The following is a 23015-nucleotide window of genomic DNA, read 5'->3' as shown; positions in this document are numbered from 1 at the left end:
GCAGATTTTCAGACTGTGTCGCTGGTGGATTTCTTAAATTTCTGCATGTGTACACCTTAGAATTGCTTTTATTCTCATCTGACTTCTTCATTCAAAATTCTTTTGTTCACTTTTTAAAGTTTTGTTTAATTGTCTCTTACAGTATACCACTTCAGAATAATTAATTCTTGATTTGTTGGGTACATGAGAGTTGCAACAAGTCACTGAAAGTAAAAATTAACCAAACTGTGTATTTACTGCACAGGAATGTGCCTAATTAAGCCTTAAATGCAGTGACAAAACACATCTATGCTTTATATTTCAAAAACCCTGTTATACCCCTAAGCTTCTGGATGCATAGCTACTTCTGACATGGCTACCTTCTTCGTTTTGAAATATGGACTTGGATTAAAATGCATTATTCCTATTGCCTATCTTTATTCAATATGAAAAAAAAAATCAAGAAAACCAGACTGATATAGAAACACTGGCAGTAAAGCAAAATGAGCCTTTATGCACTAATACCAGAAAATTATTTTGGAATTTTTTTTTTTTTGCTGTTACATCTAACACCGAGAGCAGGAGATTCTATATAAATAAGCATATGGCAAAGTAAATTGAAGATCAATTTGTAGCCCTTTCTTAAAACAGTATTTATGCTTTCTTTCCTTGGTGTTTGGTTAAAGCCCACATTCTATAGATGAAGAAGAGTATGATAATATTGTACATGGAGCTCTTCAGAAGAAGGATGATATATACTAAATATGCTGTCCTGTGCATTAACTGATCTGTAACAAATAGAAGACAGAAAAGTCTTGTTTAATGTCAACATTGTATAGCATCCAAAAAAATGGATAGAAATTGAACAATGCAGTCAGTTTACTGCTGCAATTACATTGACACCAGTGCACAGCATAAACACATACAAAATCTATTCTGTTCTTTAAATGAGTTTGCACTGCTAATGAGTTCCAGACCTAGTGGTCTTCTTAGCACTAAACTGACTCTCAGTGTCACTGGGTTATTCTTCCTTGTAAAGAAAAGAGCATAACTCTAGTGCTTTCAGCACTTAGTATGATGTTTGTTTAAATCTTTTTATGTTGTATTTATTAAAGATAACTGTTCATTATTCTTCCTAAATACCATTCAAGCAAAAAAAATTATTTGTCCAAAGTTCTGGGCAATTGCTAGGCTGATGTAGCGTCAGCTGAAGTGTTTAACTACTCCAAGTGCTTAAAAACTTGGTGGTGCTTAATGCAGGCTAATAATCTAGTAGCCCAAACAGCATCTGTTGCATCCTAATAAAGCTACCTGATAAAGGTAGGAGAGCCCCTTATAAGAAGTTAGTTCAGAGTAGTGCTGAAAGCTTTTGAGTTGCTGACCCCAGACTTGAAAGATTTCCTGCATACTACTAAAAAATATAATTATTGTGATGTTCAGATCATATGTAGCAATATCTAACTGTTGCATGACATGAATCACTTTCCCATCTTTTAACACATTAAATTACCTCTATTAAAAACTGTTCTGCAGTCCTCTTCCTGAGGACCAGTCTTCACAAAATCTAATGGAAAGAGAGTTTAAATGCCTCAGTTAGGCTTTTCTTTAATTTTAACAAACATTAATTGAGAAATAGGGGGAAAAAAGGCTATACAGGAACAAGTAATGGGAAAATGGGAGGTTAGAATTAAATAAAAAAATGGAGCCTTAAGATGAGTCTGCAAAGCAGATATTCACAAGATATTCATTTGCAGAGAAAATTTGTAGAGGAGAAATGCTCAAAGAAGTGGCTGGGTATTTGTTGCCATAAGTGGGAGAAGTGTCTTTGCCCTTTCAGGAATGCGTCCATTAGGCTGTTCCTTGGCAAAGTCTCTTTTATTTGGAACAGGAGTCAGTTTGACCACCTGACCTTGTCAGCGAAGAAGCTGAAGTCCATTTGCCTTCACAACTTACTGCTATCAGAAACGCAGAATAATTTACGTTGGAAGAGACTTCAGTTAGTATGTTAATATGTTAGTGGTTGTTCAACAGAAAAGAATAATATTGAGGAGTGTATGATCTTAACTTTCCCTACTGGGAATCTTGGTGCTGTTTTTTTCTCAAAAATAAATCCTTTTTGTTCTTGAAGTAGCAAATTGGAGTTTGTTCTTGGTTGTTTGTATGCATTGACACAAACATTAAAGACATATATATTGCATCTCTAAATACATCCTCCATCTAAATAAGCTTAAAGTATATTTTTGTCAGAATATATTTTGAACGTTGAAACGTAATTGTTGTTTATGGCCATGCTCTCACTTATTGGAGTTAAGTTAATTTATAGTAAGTTAAGCAGAGATGGGTATGGAGAGAAGATTAATCTAAACCAGTTTAGACCACTTTTCTTATAGATTATTTAAACAATTTTCATTGAGTATAAGTTATTTTTTATTTAAAGTTGCATTGTCTTTCAGATTTGGCTTTGCATAGTCAATCTTTCCACAATTAAAAACAAAATCTTATTTTTATATATGGCTATTAACTTACTATTTTTGGATTGTGGGTAAGTAATAGTTTTAAACTTGTTCTCAGTAATCTCATTTTTAACTTCTTAGTTTTTTATAACTGTGACTAATGTCAGGGGATGTCAGAGGGACTTAGACCTGTAAGCTATGAGAGGTAATACTGTTTTCAGAAACTTCTGTAATATGGAAAGTAACAGACATGTTTCAGTGCAGATCTGTTGGACCTGTGCTAGTTTATACCTGACTAGGTTCACTACTTTAAAATAACTATTATTTTTCTGTTACAATGGAATACTTACTTGGGGACCATAACACAGGCAGAGTGTTTACTTTTCCTGGGAAAACTTTTGGGAGTTTCTCCAACTGTGTACTTTAGCTAATGTGCCTAGGAGCACAGATGTCTTCATTGATAATAAAAAGCATTATTACTCTAATTTTATTGTAAAGAAAAATTATGTTTATAATATAACACCAAATTACATTTTTAACATATGGAACATACCTTGTGTTGCCAGTAAAATATTCTTCTCTTCATACTCATATTTGCAGTAGTAATTCTTGCCTTCACTCTCTGCTGGCACAGTTAACCAACTGGCAATTGAGTATTCATCCTCTTTTGTGGACTGCCAAGTGTCACCTCTTACTACGTTGTCTGTTACCTCCTTTCCATCTTTAGTCCATGTCACCCTAAGAACTTCTGGGTAGAATTTCTCAATAAGGCAAACATACACTATCTGATTTTCATGTTTTTTCTTCAGGATTTCAGAGTTTGCTGGAGGAGAACTTCCTTTTTCTGGATGGGTTATTGATGAAGAAAATTAACAAAACAGAGAGTTGGAAGAACAGTAGTGTACAGATAATAAATACACAGCCAAAAATACAAATTCTGAAGAGCAACAAAATAAATGCCTTATTAACAAATATTAATACGCTTGTAACAAATGTAAATGCTCTTTTGAGAAACGTTAAGAAATTGAAATACTGTTGAATATGTCAATAGCTGTTAATGTCACTTGAAACTGAGTTAGAAATCTTCAGGTGGCTACACAAGTGCCTATATCAAACAACCTTCGAAGCAGTACTGCAGTCAGAAAGTGTATTAGACTGTTCAAGTCTCTGACAATTATTAAATAATAGTAATATTTCCTGAAAAAGCTTCATTTATTCAATAAGAGGAATTCATTATTGCTTTACAATATTTATGCAAAAACAATTACATTAAAATTTTGTCCACAGAATATTAAACATAGACCACCTACCTTTAAAATCTTAGCAGTATATGACCCCAGTATAAGTCCCCACTGCTACATAATGAACATCTGCTATATCTATTAATTTTTTTAAAAGCCAATAATAATTTTGTGATATTATTTAGGGAGCGAGGGAAGGGAAGAAAACAATGCTCTGTTTTTAAGGCATTCCATGTATTTGCCTGGTGAAGATTTTTATCAAGACAGGAAAATGGAATCACAAAATGCCCGAGACACCAACGGTTGGCAATGCTATTCTGCCATATTAGATCTGTTTAAATGATTGATTTAACACATGTGAAAATGAAAAACCAAAACTAAACTAAAGCAGAAGAACATGCTATAGCAGGATAACATTGTCACATCTAAACAGCATATCTAGCCAGAGTTGTCTGCATAGATGTTGTGCTTTGGGAAACATGCTCAGTATAAATACAGATTAATATATTTTAAATTAAAAGTGAGCTGTTTCCCCAAGCTTATTTGTCATAATCTCCATTTCATTTGCCTCTCTGGATTAAGCCTGGATGTTCTCTGGATTAGGAGGAGACAAAATCATCCAGATTTTGTCCACACTGAGATGATGTTTTGATATTATTTAAGTAGATAGTAAATTTAAGGGTCTGATTTAGGTAAACGTGAACTCCTGCAGTGAGTGCATAGGCAGTGCTCACAGGCAATCAGTTCTGCTTATGCGTAACTGCAAGTGAAGGCTGAATACAGTTTTCAAAACTGACTTTTGTTGCATAGAAAGTACTGCTTAAGACTATTTTTTAAAGCAGCAGAGACATTTTAGGTGTTCTCTTATCCCACCTTTTCTCTTGAATTCCTGTGTAAGTCTCTGCCACTGAATCCGAGCAAGTAGATGCATGGGATTTAAGTTGTGGTCTGACTGATCGGTCAGACCGATGCAGTTTTAATACATTAGGAGAAAATATATTACTATAAAATGCATTTTTGCCAAAAAGCTTTCACTCTTCTTTAAATGATCTGCTGTTCTAGAGAAATCTTCTATATTGCATTCTCCCTGAAATAACTTACTGATTATTTGAAGTATTTCAAACTTGGTGTTTAAAGAGAAAGATTACCTGTCTACCTTCAAAAGGGTGTCTACCTTCCGTATATCAAGAATTTCCTTCATTTTAGAGATGTCACTAAAATGACAATGTGGACTGAGTTATCTTGTACCAGAAATAAAGTTGCCGTCAACTTTATAGTTCTAACATTAATTTAGGAGTTAATTTTATCTTCTTTATGCATCAGTCCTCCCAAGGATGAAAAATTGAAGTATTTTCTAAAGTTACCTATTTGTTCCAGAGTCATATATATGTTCACAAGATCATGAAGTAGCTCTTGTCTGAGTGATATTGCACTCTTCAAAGCCTCATGAATTTTTAGAGGTTTCTTTTAGATTTTCAATGTTTAGTAGTTCTAGCTAATTTCAGTACATATAATAGCTTAGTTTGACATTATTCTCTTAGGATATCAAGTCTAAAATGAAGAGGTGAGAAAGATTCTTCCAACTGCTAGTTCATCCTGCTCATTTTAGAGACTTCTGTTATGATGAAATAATTTCCACCTCTGGAATTGCCAATGTCATTCCATTTACTGTAAAAACACCCAATGTGTGTAGCTTGCATGAAACACCTAAACCATCCCACAATACTGAGGAAAGACATTGCTTGAATAATTGCAGCTGTGTGCATGTATTGAAGTGTTGCATGTACATATAAGGGTAAATGGATGGCAGTGGAGAACTGAAAGAATTAAGTTTTGCATCTGTCTGTCTGTCTATCTATCTATCTATCTATCTATCTATCTATAGATACATTTTTATGTGAGAAAAAAAATCTTTGTATGCATGTTTCTGAAAAAAAAAAAGGATGAAAACTTGTAGAATTGGCTGTAGGTTTTTATATATTTTCAGGCTGATCTACAAAGTCTTTGAAGTCAGCAAGATAGTTTACACTGGCTTTTCTAGGCAAATTATCTGATTCTTTATGAAGAATTTTCAAGTATTGAACTTACACTCCTCTGTCAGTTTTGATTCAGCTAAACATTGAAAAATGTTGTGGTTTACCTTGTTAAACAGTTTTCTGAGGCAGGTTTTAAAAGGTATAAAGATTTTACTTTTACACATAAAATATAGGTATGACCAGATATTTCTTAAGCTAACTTTTGTCTTTTCTCTCATGTAACAATGCAGTGAGGCTGTAAAACATCGTTCAAATGAAATCCTGGAGTTAGGTTCATAACCAATGAGCTATTAAAAAATTAAGTTAAAAATATGTGTTTATATAGATTAGCTGTCAAAAGTTTTCTTAATGAAACTCCTCTACAGTTTCTTTATCAGTGTCTATAAATGAGATTTATAAATAAAGTCACTGTGTTCTTAAATTTCAGTGAAATTCGCATTACTTGGATGATCCTACAAAATGGAGTAATTTTGTACTGACACTCAAAGCTCCTCTGTTCCATTCCAAGCCAGTGGGATATGAGGGCACTCAGCACACTCAGCTCATAAACAGCATTCTTGTCCTACTTGATGGTGACTTCAGGGATTATAACTGGTAACAATATAGTATAGTCCTGACCTATGGTGAGCCTTTCCAGATACCTTAAAGAGCTGTCAGCCTTCTTTCCAAAGCTTTCCCGTTGCAAAACTTTTAAAAACATAAGACTGTGAAAAAATTTACTGGCGACAATGAGTTTTGTGCCAGAACCAAATACCAAATTCCCTCTCACACTAGTACATTCCTTTACAGAAACTGCTGTCTGAAGGATAGGATGACATACAAAGGCACCTGGCCAAGCTCAAGAAGTGGGTCCATGGAAATTTCATGGTGTTTAACAAAACCAAGTGCTCTACCTGGATTGAGGCAAACCTTGGTATCAACACAGGCTGAGGGAATGAACAGACTGAGAGCAGCCCTGCTGAGAAGGACCTGGGGGAGTTGGTGGATGCGCGGCTGGACATGACCCAGCCATGTGCACTTGCAGCCCAGAAAGCCAAAGGCTGCATCAAAAACAACATGATCAGCAGGGCAAGGGAGGGGATTCTGCTCCTCTACTTTGCTCTGATGAGACCCCTTCTTAAGTGCTGAGTCCAGCTCTGGGGTCCCAGCACAGGACAGATATTGACCTGCTGGAACAAGTCCAGAGGAGGCCAACACATTGATCAGACCTCTTCTATGAGGAAAGGCTGAGAGAACTGGTATTGTTCAGCCTGGAGAAGAGAAGGCTTTGTGTTGCCTAATTGCTCCCTTCCAGTACCTGAAGGGACCCTACAAGATGGAGAGAGACTTTTTTTACAACACCATGTAGTGACAGGACAAGGGGGAATGGCTTCACACTCAAAGAGAGTAGTGTAAGATTAGATCTTAGGAAGAAATTCTTTACTGTGAGGGTGGTGAGGCACTGTAACAGAGAATCCAGAAAAGTTGTGGATGCCCCATCCCTGGAGCGCTGAGCAACCTCATCTAGTGGAAACTGTCCCTGGCCACAGCACTTTGGTTTAAACTAAATTATCTTTACAGTCTCTTTCAACCCAAGCCATTCTATGATTCTATGATTTTGGCCAGAAAAGCACCAGATTTAACAACTATAATATGAACAACAAGATTCTTTTGATTTGGCTTTGTGAATGTAGAATAGTTGGATTCAATCTCCTCAGTTAATGCTGCTATTCACAAAGACCCTTATCTTAAATCCTGGTTTCCTCCATTGCTTAATGATTTTAAGTTTTTAAATGTGAAGTAACTACAGCCCTTTTACTCTATTAATGAGTCAAAAGCCTTGGGCTCATAAAGACAAAATCCTATAGAATTTCAGCGATTATTGAAAATAATTTATTTTAAACTGTATATAGGAAAAGCATGGCAACTACCTGATTAGGTAGGTAAGGATTTTCACTACAAACAACATGCTTATCATGCCACAGATATTTCCAGTGAATTATAGGTATGATTTACTTAGTCCTTCTGGCATAAATCATTAAACCAATCTTTGTTTGATATGTTAATATAGGCTTATGTATTAACCAGGCTTAAAACATTTGGTAGCAGTACTTCCTCTGCCTCGTTTTTGTTTAGTTATTCACTTCAGGATTATGGCATTTAAAACACATGTGGGAAATGGGAAAAAATATTTTTGTCTGCTACTTTCCATTAATATAAATGTCTCTGCAAGAAAGGCAAAAAAAAGGATCACTTCTTCATTAAGCAATTATTACACAGCAATTCACCATAATTAATACTGAATAATTAATTATTAAGTAAATTATATATATATTTTATATATATATTATATAATTAATTATTAAGTAAAGAGAAGAACACTTGGAGGTACTAATTTCTTTCTAATGCCGAACTGCTGTGTATGAGACAAAATACTTATGAACAAGTTATTTAACTTTTTCTAGCCTAATCCAAAAAGATTTTTTGCAATGTCCATTGCATACTGCTCTTTGAATCTGCATTAGAAAGAAGTTTTCTTTTTTCATGCTTGATTCTCAGCTGCTTGATTCCCTGCTAATTCCTTCAGTACAGCTGGAGGAAAGAATGAGGTCTCTCAAAATTATTACAGACTGTTTTCCACCAGATTTCTAGGAGAACTATGATCAAAAGTGGCTTGAAATAGGTTCTTTCTAGACGTGTTTGTGTCCTAAACCACTGCATTACAAATACCTCAAGGTTGAATGTAGGAATGGTGAGCTGGGAAGGAAAATCCTGTACAAGGAACGGTGCTGACTGAGGCTCTAAGTGGGCTGAGTGACCTTTCAGATAGTATATGACCACTTTAAGCTCCTATAGCTTATTCTATGAACAATATACATACAACTTACCTGAGACAATGAGTTTTGTACCTGAGCCAAACACCTTGTTGTAATAACCAATCACAGTGAATAAAGCCTTTACAATATCAGTGCAGCTCAGTTGTGTTTGCATGGGTACATAGTACTCTTTAAAGAAAATCAGATTTGCTGTATAATCAATTTTTAGACACAAGGGAAGTAAAAAAGGAGCAGTCACCTAAAATAAACTAAAGTTTAAGAAATGGAAAAAATGTGGAATTTTTGGAGGGCATATAAGTTGTTAAATGAACAGAATTCATCTCAACTAATTTGAGTTTTCTGAAAGTTTAGGTGGACAGCACAGATGGAGCACCTTGGCTCCATCTCTGCTTTCTGGAAACAGGCAGCATCACCCTAAGATTTATTTGATGAGATGTTGATAAAGTAATTTGAATAGTAGTAATAACTGATAATAAGCAGTTTCTGCAAAAGCTAGGAAGAGAGAGCAGTGTTTCAACTCTGCCCATCTTAAAACGTGCAACTTACTGTTCTGGGCATATCTCAGATAACTCTCATTTTCATTCATAGTCAGATACAGTCCAAAAGAAAAATATTTAGCTTTTTAAAGATTTTGTGTAACACAGAGGTTGGACATATTATTTTCAGAATGAATTAGGAAGATCACAAAGGCCAAATGTGCATACTTAGGGACAAAAACATTTTTCTGTTCTCCAAATGCTGTCTTTGCCATATTTGAATTCATTTTTACATAGAAAATCATAATGGGATAAGTTAAGGTCTCTTCTGCAATAGCTGTTGTGTTTCCACTATTCCATGCATAAATACAGAACAATTACATTGTGTTCTGCAAATACAAATGGAAATGCTGTTTAAGGGGGAAATCCTGCAAAGTATTCAGAACAGTTAGAATTAAAGAGAATTAAAATAGCAGAGCATTTCATGCCAGCCAATATCTAGCTGTATTAAAAAGCATTTCAGAAGTAATCAGGTTTTACATTTTGTACTTACTTGAAACTCTACGTTCAGTTCCACTTCCAAATATTTTGATGTCAGGATCCCACAGTCTGATAATGCTTATCAGTATCTCCTGCACTGCACTTTTCTTGCATAGGCTACTGAAAAAGTCTCTCTGGTTTAGAGGCTGGTGATAAATCTGAGTGCTATAGCTGAATTTTCAACATTGACTAGAGTGCCATTTTTAGAAATACTTTAATTTTTGTATTGAGTAAAAAGTTCTGAAAATTTTTGGTCAGAGGCATGGATAGAAAATTTTAAATTTCTCTGTAATTCTCCCCAGCAGTTTGCAATTTGGGTTAATTATAGCCACCTTGATAATGTCATGTAGTTTCTGAGTAACATACTGTAGGCATTGCCATATGCTTTATACTGAAAACAGCATTAATCCTTTTGATTGCATAGCTTTACCACAATTAAAAATACTACAAATACAAAAGTAAATCAGTTGCTTTCAGTAGGGTCAGGAACTAGAAATGTATTACACTCAGGGGATTTTTCTTCCCAAACAATTTAGACAAGACCACTTCTGTCAATAAGAAACTTCCATTTCTCACATGCTGTTCTGGGAGTTAACTTTCAAGCAGTTCACTTTTGTTTCCTAGAACAGGATGAAACCATCCCAGTATTTAAATCTACCTACCCAATTGGGGCACCATGCACTGTTCTCAAACAAAATATGATTTGTCAGGGAAAAAATAATTTTCCTCACAGTCTTTCATTCCTGATTATCTGAGAACTTGAATGATTATTTGAATATCTGTTCAATGATAATGGTACTTACCAGAGACAATTAGCTTTGTTCCCATGCCAAAGTTCTTGATCCAGGTGCTCCACACTATGTTTTGACTTTACAATAAGCCAGCATGCTCTCTTGATATACCATTGATGAAGAAAATCCCAAATTTTCCCAATCATTCATGGGAGTCTGCATGAAGACCTAGTCCTTGGCTGCTTGGAGGTCATCAGGAATTTCAGATGTGCATCTGGATATTCAGCTGATAGCTAATGTCCTGCAGAGAAAATCTCTTTCCTGAAGTGTTACAAATTTGTTAGATAACCCCTCCACTTGATGTCTTAGAACTGCATTATGAATTTTCTTTGCTTTTAGACAGTAAATAAGAACACAGAGTTCTGCATGTAAAAAAAAAAACACGTACCTTCAGGTGAAAATCTTACTCTTTACCAAAGGTGTACATCTGCCATTACATGATATCAAGTACTACTAGCATGAGTCAATTTTTCATTGTCGGAACACAGAAGAGAGAAAGGAGGGAGAGCCACAGCACCAAAAGCATTGTGAAAGTGTCTGTGTGCTGCATGTTTCCCCAAGTAGGTGGTTATTGTCTGCCCATGTCTTGGAATCACTCCAGGCTTTGCTACAGCAACTCACTGGCAGTTTTTTATCTAATAACTGGTGGGGAAAGAAGGCTTTTCCTTGCGCAGGTTTTTTTATAAAACAGCCCAAGATAACATCAGAGGAGTCATTACAACTGTCAATCAAACAGCCTGCATGCTCAGTTTGGCCTTTAAAATAAACTGAATTAGAGTACTTCTGGGATCTCTTGTAGCATATTGACTGCAAAATTATGTTGAGAACTTAGTATTTGTGGTGATAGAGAGGAGCTAGAGAGTGAAGGTCTTTCAGCTGAAGTAGCTGTAAAAAAACCCAGTGGTCTCCTTTGAAACATCCTAATCACAACCACAAATCAAAGACAGGAGTGATGTAGACAGAATGATGCTGACTGGTGTTTTTCCTTCCACGCCCTTAGACAGTGGCAGTGAAGGAAACCACTTATCTCGGTTCTGGCTAGACAGGGTTAATTTTTGCAGTAGACAGGAGAGTGCATGGCTAGGACACACAAGTTACTCTACATCACCTCACCTTATTGCTGGATGTGGGGGAAGGAAGTATCTTCTGAGGGAAAAGGGGTTCCTTCTGGTCAAGTACATGTGACAGAGTGAGCAGTTGGGTAATGCTGGTTCTGGGCTGGAGGGAGCAGTCAGCTAATGCCAGTTTCAAGCATTCATGTGGGAATGGTATTGTATGTTGCACACTTCATCATTAACATTGCTGCTGTTATTGTTTGGTTTTTATCTCATTGCTGTTTCCGGTAAATAGTTCTTATCTCAACCCATTATTTTTGCCTTCTGTGCCTTCAATTCTACCCTCAAGCCCTCCACAAGAGAGTAGGGGAAGCAAGCAAGCATAACATGATTTGAAGAGTTTCAGTGGGAGCACTACACTGGGGAATACCATTCCTAAACCATGACAACCTTACTTGGGGTCCAAACGGAGTATGAAATTTTGAGATAACAACAGGTCTGTCCAGAAATAGCTAAAAACAAATTTGATCCAGGCATTTATTATATAAAGCATGGAGCCACTGGTTATAATTTTGCTTGACCTGTTCACATGGTTGTAGTACCTAACCACGTATATATTCCTTTGTGTGCTCATTGCATAGCTCTTTTTCAGAACAGGGAGAAGAATCAGGGTTGCTTTGTTGATGTCTTGGGGGATATTAGCTAATGACATTGAAATGAACAGGGCTAATGCCTTTATTAATGTTCAGCTCTTTATTAAAAAGATCAGCTGGGCAGGGGGCCCGACACGGAGCTTGCTCCCCCGGTTGGAGCTTTCCCAGGTAGCCGAAAGGGAAGGAGGCGTGCAGAGTCTGTCGCTGAAGTCCAGAGCAGCAGCTGTCCCCTCTCCTTTCCTTGTGGTGCACTGGTAGCTGAAGGGTGAGAAGGTGTGCAGTGTCTGTTGCTGAAGTCCAGAACAACAGTAGTCCCCTCTCCTTTCCTTGTGGCAAGACCAGGAAATTCCTTCTCTTCATTTTTGCTTCCCAAAGCCTACTCTAGTCTAGTCTTCTGTAGGTGATGGTGACGGGCAAAAGTCGATCAGGGGATGTGTTTCCCTCTTCCTCAGTTAGGGCATTTGTCTAGGCCCCTCTACAGTGATAAGTTTTTTATTTATGGGTGTCTTTATCCCCTACAAAAACACTCCTATGGTCCCAAGGGTTTTTATTTGCATTTTAGTCCCAGAATGGCAGCGTGGGTGGGGGAGGCAGGTTATCTCCAGGTAGTTTAGAGAAAACAAACAGAGCAATTAGCTAATTAACATTTCAGTATCAGTACTCAGCTAGAATCAGCAGCCGTTCCAGTGTTGCCATGGGAACTAGGAAGGCCCTGCCTGCCCAGAATATCTGTGTCCCCAGGGAACACCAGGAACTTTGTTCATTACAACATGACAGCATCAAAGTCAATGAGGGACATTTGGGATGTGTATTCAGTGTTGTTCTCCTGCCCTTACCTTGGGCACAGCCTTTGGGGTTCTATTAATAATCATAGCTATGGGAATCCTTAAAATCAGAGGGTTTTGGGAAAGCTGCAAAAGGCAGGCCTCAGACACAGCGGAACTGTGATTAGAGCTAAGCAGTAGCCATAAGATTTGTCAGTAGAAAAATGATATAAGAAGTAGAAAAGTAAGGACAAATAGAATAATGGTCTGTGTATTAACACTTGTCTAGAATAACTCCCTAAGCTACAGAAAAGTATATCTAGCAAGATATTGGGAAGTTCTAAACTTAATAACAGAGCTCTGTGCATTGTATCTTAAGGTTTCCAAGCAGGTATTGTATTCAAAATAAGTGAGCATTGTTTTAACCAAAGGTATGTGTGCTTATAGTGGTTGGAGAGAACTACTGTCAATATGCTTTTGCTTTGTGTGATTGGTCAAAAAACTTTTAAAGTAAGTTGTAACATTAAGTTCTTTGTCTGTTGCCGGGGATGTGAGCTGTTGGCATCTTCCCATGGTCATAACCATGTAATGAGAGTGATGCTGGAAAATAAACAGCTTGAGACACATTCCCCAACAGTCCCATCCTGTTTGTAATTTGTACATAGACCCCCAAGTGGTAATAATAGCCAGTTTGTGGAAGGAACAGGAGAGGATGATTTTCCCAAGATTTTCACCCCCTTTTCCGCTTCAGGCCTGTTACAACAGCTTTTGAGAATTTTGAATTTCCCTTGGGTGTTAAAAAAAGCGTGTTCTTGTTGCAAAGTCTGCCAGATCTCCTCAGTGTGGCCCACACCATGTTTAGAGTCAGGACAGAGATATATAGGGAGGTTATTCAGAGATCTAACTTGAGAGTGGATAGTCATGAGTGCCATGAAAGGTAGGAGATAATGGGCCAGCTTTTGAAGGATTACTCTGCTAAAATGTTCTGGAAGTTCACCCCTGAACATCAACAATTTTGTGGTTGAGTGAGATGAAGGTTTTGCTCTAAGACTGTGGGAGAAATCCCCTTAGTTATGGTGAGCAAAAACTCACCCCCATTGTCCCCTGGGAGTTCATATATAAAATGATTACTAGAAAGTTCTTTGTTCCTCCTGTTGTTATTGGTTGCTATTTGCTGCATTGATTTTAATATTCCTAACCCCAGTTTGTGATTGGTACCCTGTCCCTCAGATTCCACCCCTAACCTATCCTATATATATCACTGATCCTACCCCAACCCTCACCTTTATAGCACACCCTATACCCTGTTTGCGGTCTCTGCTCTTTGCTGTTTTTGCTGATTAAAACTATGTTTTATTTTCAGGTCACTAAATCATTCCCATCTCTATTTATTTGCCATGTGGACTTTCTCTGAATAGTCCTGAGGTGACACTCGCACATGCCATCCGGGTCTGGCATGTCACACTGCAGGGCACTGGCAGAGGTGTAACCTACTGCAATGTGCCCTGCCTACTCTTTACCAGACATAGTTCAATACCAGACAGCATCCTCAGGGAGAAGAGGAGGAAAACAGACCACAGGCACTGTGACCACTCAAACTGCAACTGAATGAAAGGAACAACCCACAGAAGAAGAAATCCAAGACAAAATGAGTTTGTTTAGTGAGGGATGAAGAATAGGGCCCCGTAGTTGTTTGTTAATTTTAGATTTTGCTAATTTTGAGATTTTTCTGGTTAATACACTAAGGAGTGTGGTGGGTTTAGTGTTGGCTAATCACTAATGCACTCACTTGTTGTGAGATAGGATTTGGAGAAAAACAAAGCAGGCTCAAAACTTTAAAAGGGTATAAAGAAAAACTTATTAGCAATAATTAAAATAAAGAGTAATAAGAATCAGAACAAAACCTTCAGAACACTTCTCTTCCTCTCACAACCTCTTCTTTCTTGCTGACAGTGTAAAGAAACAAAATTTAAAATTTCAGCCAGTTTACCACCTCTAGAATAGTCTTTCTTTAGTTTACTTGGGGAGAGAAGTCCCTCTTGTTAATGCTATGGAGACTTCTCTACAAGAAAAACAGTTCTCTCGTGGCTGTCATGAAAAGCAGCCACTCGGGGAAATTTGTAATTGTGAACTCTCTCACATCTTTTATAAGCTTTTTTCACACTTGTGTTTATGGCTATGTTAATTTATGGGGTATTGTTTTAAAGATGAACTGTTTAAAGGTAAAAGGTCTCATTATCGATCTCTAAAATCATCTTTATCTTTAGGAACAGAGATCTTCTTTTCTTCTTGAGGGCACAGGACTACTCTTCTCTCCTTCTCTGTTCAAACTTCTCATAGGATCATAGCTATTTTAACATCTGCTTACTTTAGTATGGAAGCTTTTGCTTAATATCTACAATTTGAACACTTTCATCTCTATATACCTTTATGTGTTATAGGGAAAAAGAGTCTTTCTCTATAGCTTTATAGGAGGATTTCAGCCCCAAGATTAAGGCATCTTCTCATCCCTCCCATCTGGGACTTGATTTTCTCTTCATTAACTTTAGTGTTTTTATATTGCTCTTTTACATACTTGCATCTTATTCTTTGTTTTTACTCGAGAGAGTATTAAAGCACTGAAAGAGTTAATATCTCGCTTCAAGTTTGTATATAGTCACCTAAACTATGACTTGAAGGTGTCTTCGTTTGACAAGACAAGTAAGTGTCTGCTAAGGAAGGCAGGAGCCTTCTCTGAAATGGAAAATGTAAACCCCCTCCCTCCAAATTGTTATAATTTTGAAATTATGGGGGCTCTCAGGCAAAGGTATGGGAGCAGGAATAACAGTTCTTTATTAGGGAAGAAAATAAAAATAAAATAAACAATGCGGTAATACAAAACAACACTGACAGATTCAGAATACAACCTGACACCCTGTTGGACAGGGTGTTGGTAGCAGTCCAATTGAAATGGTGGCTGTAGTCCTCCTGGAGTGACAGGTGTGGTTCTGTTGAAGCAGTGAGCCTGTAGAAAAGGGTGTAGTCTTCCTTTGAAGATCCAGTGGTGGTCTAGATGGGCCTGGTCTTCCTCTGGGAATCCAGTGGAAAAGCCTGACTGTGGTCTTCCAGAGCTCTGATTATAACCAGTAAGGAATGCTTGGCTCTTCCCTCTGGGTGGAGCGTCTCACATTGGGATGATATAATTTTATCAGTCATGCTGTGGCACTCAATGGCCCATTAACAGAAGGTATCTCCCTGGATGGAGGATGGGTTGTGGAAGAGATAAGGAAAACTGCCCAATTAACAGAAGATAACTGCCCCATCAGATAGGAATAGAATACACCCCCCATTTCCAACCTAAGACAGAAGGGCAGCTAAAATTTAGTCAGTCTAAAACTCAGCAGCAACACGTTAAAAAGGGTGGGAGGGGGTATATAGCTTCTCTTTCCCCTGCCCAATAGTTATAGTAGTAGAATCTTATCTGAGCCGTCTTGGCCTGGGCTGCTCCTGAAAGTTAACAGACTCAGCTCAGCTCCAGGCTAGTAGCAAGATGTTAGAAATCGCAACCATCGCCTGATCCCCAGCACTCCCTCTCCTGCTCAGCAGCCAATAAAAAGCCAGTGAGTGGTGGAGAAATGAGCCCTGCACCTCGGCCAGGGCTGCCTGGCCTGGCCTAGCTAAGACAGGAGCCAGGGCATGTTACCTCTTTACTGACCAGAAGAGAAAGAAAGTTTTTCCAAAATTTTTTGTCTTTAACATGTGTTTTTCACAGAGGTGTGTACAGCTTCCCAGTAGTTCTGTAGACTGTCAGTTATACAAAAGCTTTTACATCACATCTGTAGATGCTTCTTATGCAAAACCACTACAGGCCCTCACAACAGGAGGAAGAGGCAAGGCCAGAGATAAACACCTAATCCCTACCCCAGGTGAGCTGTGAGATATGTGAAAAGATTTCAGCTGCCAGTCAGGAGAACCCCATGTGACCTGCCTGCTCTGATGCTGGGAAATCGTGGCCCACAACATAAAAGTAGATGGTAGTGAAGAAAAGCAGCTGAGATCCTTGTTCTGGGATCTGAGCATTGGCAAGGAGATTTGGAAGAGGACAGAAACTTTCAGCGTCTGGAAGTGACTGCTGCCAAGTGGAAGGGAAAGGATTCTTTCATTCTCTCAAAGATGATCCAATAGGGTACCCAAGTCGGTGGAATACCATGGGAAAAGGTATCCTGTACCTGAGCGAATTAGCTGTGCTGAAGGTAATCTTTAGGGATTCAAATAACAAGCAGTCCCTTGTCCAGTGTACACAATGCCTGTAGCAGAAGTTTGTACGGAGCTTGCCATCATCATACACTGACCCTTTGAAATCCTTTTCATTGATGTCAATGAAAGAAGAAGAAACTGCTTCAGGTGATCACCCAGCTCTGACAATATGTTCATCTTTTTTCCTCCCTACCAGCCTAAGCCTTGGCTGTGGAAACATTGTCCAAGACTCCAGACAGACTCAAAAAAATTCAAGCATGTTAGAGAGGGAATGTCTGATGTTCTGCCAGTATGGACCACAGTCTCTTCTACTAGGAGCATGCACCCCTCTGCTCGAGACAGAGGTATATACCACAAGGTAACCTAGAGGTGGTTTTACTTGTATGACTACAGAGAGGACATGAGGAAGCACCTCTGCCCTAGCAGCACAAGTATATGAGTGTGCTGGTTTAAAAACACAGATGGAAAATTAACCCCCATTTAAGCTTCTCTTTCCCCCTTAAACCCCTCTTAGTGAGAGACTAAAAGCAGAGATTCTGAGTTGAGAACCATTTACTTGAAAAAAAACATTAATGAAATAAGAAAAATGAACAGTAACTATATTAAAGTACACAAAACAAAGTAGATTTACATACAGAAGGTTATTCACTAACCAAGACCTTGCACAACCTGAGACAAGAAAGTGTGACCTGGTCCCTCCTCCTGTGCACTGGACCATACAGCACCTGGGAAGCTAGCTAGATAGTGTGAATGGGAGCTATGCTGCTGAAAAATGCTGGGTCCATCAGTTGCAGCAGTGGTCCCAGTGCAGGGGTCCCTTTCCCCAGGGCAGTAGTTATTCCAGTAGTGGTCGTGGTGGGCACTGCAGCTTGCATTGGGGTTCTTGGCAGCTGCAGAATTAACAGCAACAGTAGCAGCAGCTGCAGCTGTGGCAGTAGTAGCATTTACCCCTTTTGAGTTTCTGATGGCCATGTGTTTAAGGGAACAGTTTATTCTTTCCCATGGCTGAGGTGAGACTGTCTGCTTCCAGCTTCTGATGGCTCAGCCCTTTCTGCCGCAGCCAAACTCCAGCCATGATGTGAATGGTATGGAATTAAATAGTGTTAGAAACTCCACCCCTCTTTTTTAGCTCTTGTACCCAGGACAACCTGTGCAGGAAATTCTTCAAGGATAAATGCCCCTCCACTTTACGGTGGGCAAATCCTCATACAAAGTAGGAGGGCTGATGTTACTTCTGATCCTCTTGAAGGGACCTCCAGTTCATGTTTACAAGAACTGAGAAATTAATACTATGACCAGAACTCCAGAGGGGACTCCAGCCAGGTGGAGAAAAGGGACAATATGATCTGTTGGACTGTATGAATCTGATGGCCTGACACAAGAGTGTAAGGCTTTAGTTGGCACTGGCACACAATGTACCCTGATGCCATCGAGATCTATCTTTATTACTGGGGTGATAGGGGGATCCCAACAGCTGACAGTACTGGAAGCTGAGCTGAGCCTGACTGGGAACAAAATGCAAATAGACCCCATTCTAATTGGCCCAGAGGCCCTGTGTGTCCTTGGCATAGATTATCTTGGGAGAGGGTATTTTGAGGACCCAAGAGAGCATTGTTGGGCTTTTGGGATAGCTGCTGTGGAGACAGAGGAAATTAGACAGCTGAACACCTTGCCTGGTTTCTCAAAGGACTCTTCTGCTGTGGGACTGATGAAGGTCAAAGAACAACAGGTACTGATCACTGCCACAACAGTTCATCATCAACAATACTGCACCAACCAGGACTCCGTGACCCTCATTCATTAGATGATTCATGAACTGGAGAGCCAGGGAGTGGTCAGTGAGACTTGCTCACCCTTTAATAGCCCCATATGGCCAGTGTGTAAGTGCAATGGAGAGTGGAGACTGATAGTAGACTATCATGGCCTGGGTGAAGTCACACCACTACTGAGTGCTGCTGTGAAGGACATGCTGGACCTTCAATAAAAACTGGAGTCCAAGGCAGCAAAGTGGTGCCACCATGGACATTGCTAATGTGTTTTGTAGCAGTCAGAGGCCTCACAAGGCCTCCCTGGCAGTCACTTGCCTAAGATAAGAAATGCCTAGTCACGATGACTGGACCAAAGTAGCCCCTCTTCCGCCATCGTATCCTTGTTATCTCTCTGTAAGACTATAGGTCATATTCGCCTCAACCCTGGCCATTGGACAATCTCCAACACCCCTGTACCCTATATAAACCCCCATTTCTGTCCAGTTCAGCAGAAGAGCTGTCACCGTACCCTTCACAGGAGCTGCCAATTAGAAGACACTGCTGTGGAACCGCATACAGCCTTCTCTCTCTCTCTCTCTCTCTCTCTCTCTCATCCCTGCGTCTGCTGAGGCACTTGCAAGCAAAGAGCTGAAACCACTAAGAGCTGAATTCACCAAAGAGCTGAAATCACTTCAGAGCTGCTCGCTAAGCTTGCCTGCAGCTGGGAGCTAGCCTGAGGGACCTGAACAGGCTGTGCCCATCAGCCCAGTGCTATCTGGGACACCTGCTATTGGACAGACCCCTGAGCCCCAGGCCACATTAATGTTTTTCTTCATTCCTTTAGCAGGAAAATGAAGGCCACTGTTTGCTTTCACCTGGAGGAGTGTCCAGTACATATCGAATGGACTGCCTCAGGCGTGGAAACAGTCACACTATTTGCCATGGACTGATCCAGACTGTATTGGAAAAGAATGAGGCTACAGAATACTTGCAATACATTGGTGACATTATTGTGTGGGGCAACACAGCAAAGGAAGTTTAAACAGAAGAAGAGGAAGAGGCCCTGCCATATAATCAAGCTACCAGAAAATGAAAAGTGATACCTTCTCTTTACTGGTGGCTCCTGCTGTATTGTAGGGATACAATGAAAATGGAAAGCTGGTATATTATGGAGTCCTACATGATGAGTTGCAGGAGCTATTGAGGCACAAGGTGGATCAAGTCTATTTGCAGAGCTGAAAGCTGTCTAGCTGGGTTTTGATATCACTGAATGAGAGAAATGGCCTGTGCTCTGCCTCTACACTGACTCATGGATGATAGCAAATGCTCTGCAGAGGTGGATGAAGAGATGCAAAAAGAACAGCTGGCAGTGCAGAGGTAAATGCATCTGGGCTGCTGAACTGTGGCAAGACATCACTGGCCAGGTACAGAAGCTGGTTGGAGAAGTACATCATGTAGATGCACAAGTGCCAAAGAGTCGGCCGCAACAGCAAACAGGTGGAATGGGCTGCCAAAATTAAAGTGTCTGAGATGGATCTTGACTGGCAATGATGAATTATTTCTGGCTCACTGGGCCCATGACACCTCAGGTCATCAGGGAAGAGATGCAACAAACAGATGTGTTCTTGATCAAGGGGTAGACCTAATCATGGACATTGTCTTCCAGATTATCCACAACTAGGAACTGTGCACTGCAATCAAGCAGGCCAAGAGGGTAAAGCCTCTGTGGTATGGGGAACCATGATTGAAATATAAGGGAAGTCTGGCAAATTGCTTGCATCACACTCCTGCAAACCCACCAAGGCAATTGCTACATTCAGGCAACCGCTGGATGGCTGGAGACCTACCCTGTGCCTCACACCACTGACAAGACCACCATCTTGGGCCTTGAAAAGCAAGTTTTATGGCAACATGGCATCCCAGAAAGAAATTAGTCAGACAATGGGACTCATTCTAAAAATGCCCTCATAGACAGCTGGGCCAGAGAGCACAGTATTATTGAGTGGGTGTATCATATTGTCTCTCATGCACCAGCCTCTGGGAATATCAAAGCCTCCACATATCAGGGAAGTGGATAAAGTCTCCATGGTGCATATGAGGAATATAGGTTAGAGTAGACAGTTTGGATTAGTCCTGCCTCAAGCAAAGGGAAAGCCATCCATGAGATTGTTTTTGGTGAAGGACCTGGGTGCATGTGGTAGGTAATGCAGAGGGATGGGGAAATGCAATTTGTTCCTCAAGGGAATTTGATTTTTTGGTAAGAACAGTCTGTAATGTTGAATTGTATAGTATCGGTTGCTGAATGACACTGCTACTGTATGCCATAAGCACCATGGACGACGAGCATGGACTGCCCCAGACACACCAGTCGTGATCTCCTGATGCAGCTTGCAACCACCCAACAGCACACTAGTCCTCCTGCTCTGGAAGACACCTAGGACAGAGAGAACCCACAGTCATGCACTAAATGAACTCAACAGACATCTTGGAGAGATGGCCATTGACTATAGAAATTATATTCATGCTTTTTTATTCATATAGATATGTGTATATATACATAGTTGGAAGGTGTATGATCTGAGTATGATGTAGATGGTATAGAATCAGGAACAGATAATGTCCTGGTTTCAGCCAAGACAGAGTTAATTTTTGCAGCAGCAGCAAGGGTATCTGTATTCTACAACACATTGTGTCACTGCTGGGGGCAGGGGAAAAGGGGGTCTCTTTTGGTTGGGGTAGCATGGCGGTGGTTCATGTTTTACATGGCTCTGTGTGGTGAGTTTATGCGCATGAATCATTTGCCCCTTTCTTGTACACTGTTGTTAGTATTGTTGCTGTTACTGTTCCTTTTTTTACCGCATTGCTGTTTCCAGTAAATTGTTCTTCTGTCAAACCATGACCTCTTACTTTTGTGCCTTCAGTTCTCCTCTCTAGCTCAGTGCAGGTGGTAGGGGGAAGGGGAAGTGGGAGTGAGGGAGCAACACAAGGTTTGGAGTGATTCAGTGGGAACACTAAATTGGGGAATGCCATTCCTAAACCATGACAATCCTATTTGTTTTAACATGAAATGGACAAAGAAGTTGGTTATAAGCAGCATATCATCTGCTCTGGTAGGTAAGAGATTGCAGATCTCTAATTTGAACTGGTCTGTGTGGAATTTTGTGGTAACTGAATTAGGGTAGACAGGGCTTACAGTTTTTCCAACAGCTTACAGTTGCTTACATGTACAGCAGGGAATATTACATGTGAAACTTTTTCTCAAAAGTGCTAGGCAGTGGCAAGTATATAATTCCTACCACCAAGGTGTTTCCTTCAGCACACTGTATTTCTTTTTTGCCTACTCTTTCCCATGGGAGAAAAGTGGCTGGACTAGAAGATTACTGCTTCTCTGTTTGCTCCCCTATAGACCACCAGAATTAGGCCATGGCTGTGTAAAAGCACCAAAGGAGCAGGTAAACATCTAGTATTTGTGTGTTAAGTTTTAAGGCAGTGAAGACTTCCTTTGCCCTTAAAATAGTAGATGTATGTTGAAGACAGGACTGCTAATGATAAACCAGACTTTGAGAAGGACATTTATGCAGGGTTACCCACTCTTTTGCGGTAACAGGAAAAGGTTGGGCCTTTCAGCAGCTCACTCAGATGCAGTGAGAAGACTGGTGGAGTGGCACAGTTACAACCTTGTGGTTCAGATGTTGCAGGTGGGGTTTTTTTGCCTTGATGATCTTTACATTTCTATCACAGTGAGGATGCCAGTAGGCACAGTAGTAAGTAGCAGCATCATCTGGAATTACATCTTTTATTGTAAGAACACACCGCTTCTGGATAGAACTTCTTTCAGCCATGTATCTATTTTCTTGAAAGCCACTTTCAATGGTAACTTTGCCTCCTGAAACAAACAAAAGCCTCTCTGGAGCTTCACCTTCCTTCTGCTTATACCAGTGTATGACGATGCCATCAAAATTTGCCTCTAATGTTTGAATTTCACATGTCATCCGTGCACTTTTTTGGAACTTGATGATGGATATAGGACTCTGCATGGGAATTTCCTGTGCAAATCCATCTAAGAAAGAGAAAAGGACAAATTATGTAATTAGCTGGAATTCAGGGATTTGGAAAGATGCCTGTTATGGATGCAAAGCCATGGGTGCCTGTGAGGAAAGGTAGGAAAAGAAGGAAGTACTTACAAGACCAGGAGGCTGTGGCCACAAGCACTACCAGCAGCAACAT

The 23015-nt window shown here is 39.7% G+C and overlaps 1 protein-coding gene across 1 annotated transcript; it reads right to left on the bottom strand.

The window, feature by feature from the left end:
• Positions 1-633: 633 nt before the first annotated feature.
• Positions 634-23015, bottom strand: LOC128785245 (immunoglobulin kappa light chain-like). The gene is made up of 6 exons (XM_053937587.1): positions 22973-23015; positions 22542-22848; positions 8577-8635; positions 2986-3276; positions 1490-1543; positions 634-767 (listed from the first exon to the last, which is right to left on the bottom strand). The coding sequence occupies exons 1-6, from the start codon at positions 23013-23015 to the stop codon at positions 634-636; spliced, it is 888 nt and encodes a 295-aa protein (XP_053793562.1).

The sequence above is a fragment of the Vidua chalybeata genome, chromosome 1, assembly GCF_026979565.1.
Source record: "Vidua chalybeata isolate OUT-0048 chromosome 1, bVidCha1 merged haplotype, whole genome shotgun sequence".
Classification (NCBI taxonomy): Eukaryota; Metazoa; Chordata; class Aves; order Passeriformes; family Viduidae; genus Vidua; species Vidua chalybeata.
This window is presented reverse-complemented; position numbering and strand designations above follow the sequence as displayed.

Coding starts and splice junctions, on each gene's coding strand:
- LOC128785245 (XM_053937587.1), bottom strand. CDS start 23,015: ATGTTGCTGCTGGTAGTGCTTGTGGCCACAGCCTCCTGGTCTT. Junction 22,849..22,972: donor GGCCACAGCCTCCTGGTCTT/GTAAGTACTTCC, acceptor TCTCTTTCTTAG/ATGGATTTGCACAGGAAATT. Junction 768..1,489: donor CAGAACAGTTTTTAATAGAG/GTAATTTAATGT, acceptor TATTTGTTACAG/ATCAGTTAATGCACAGGACA.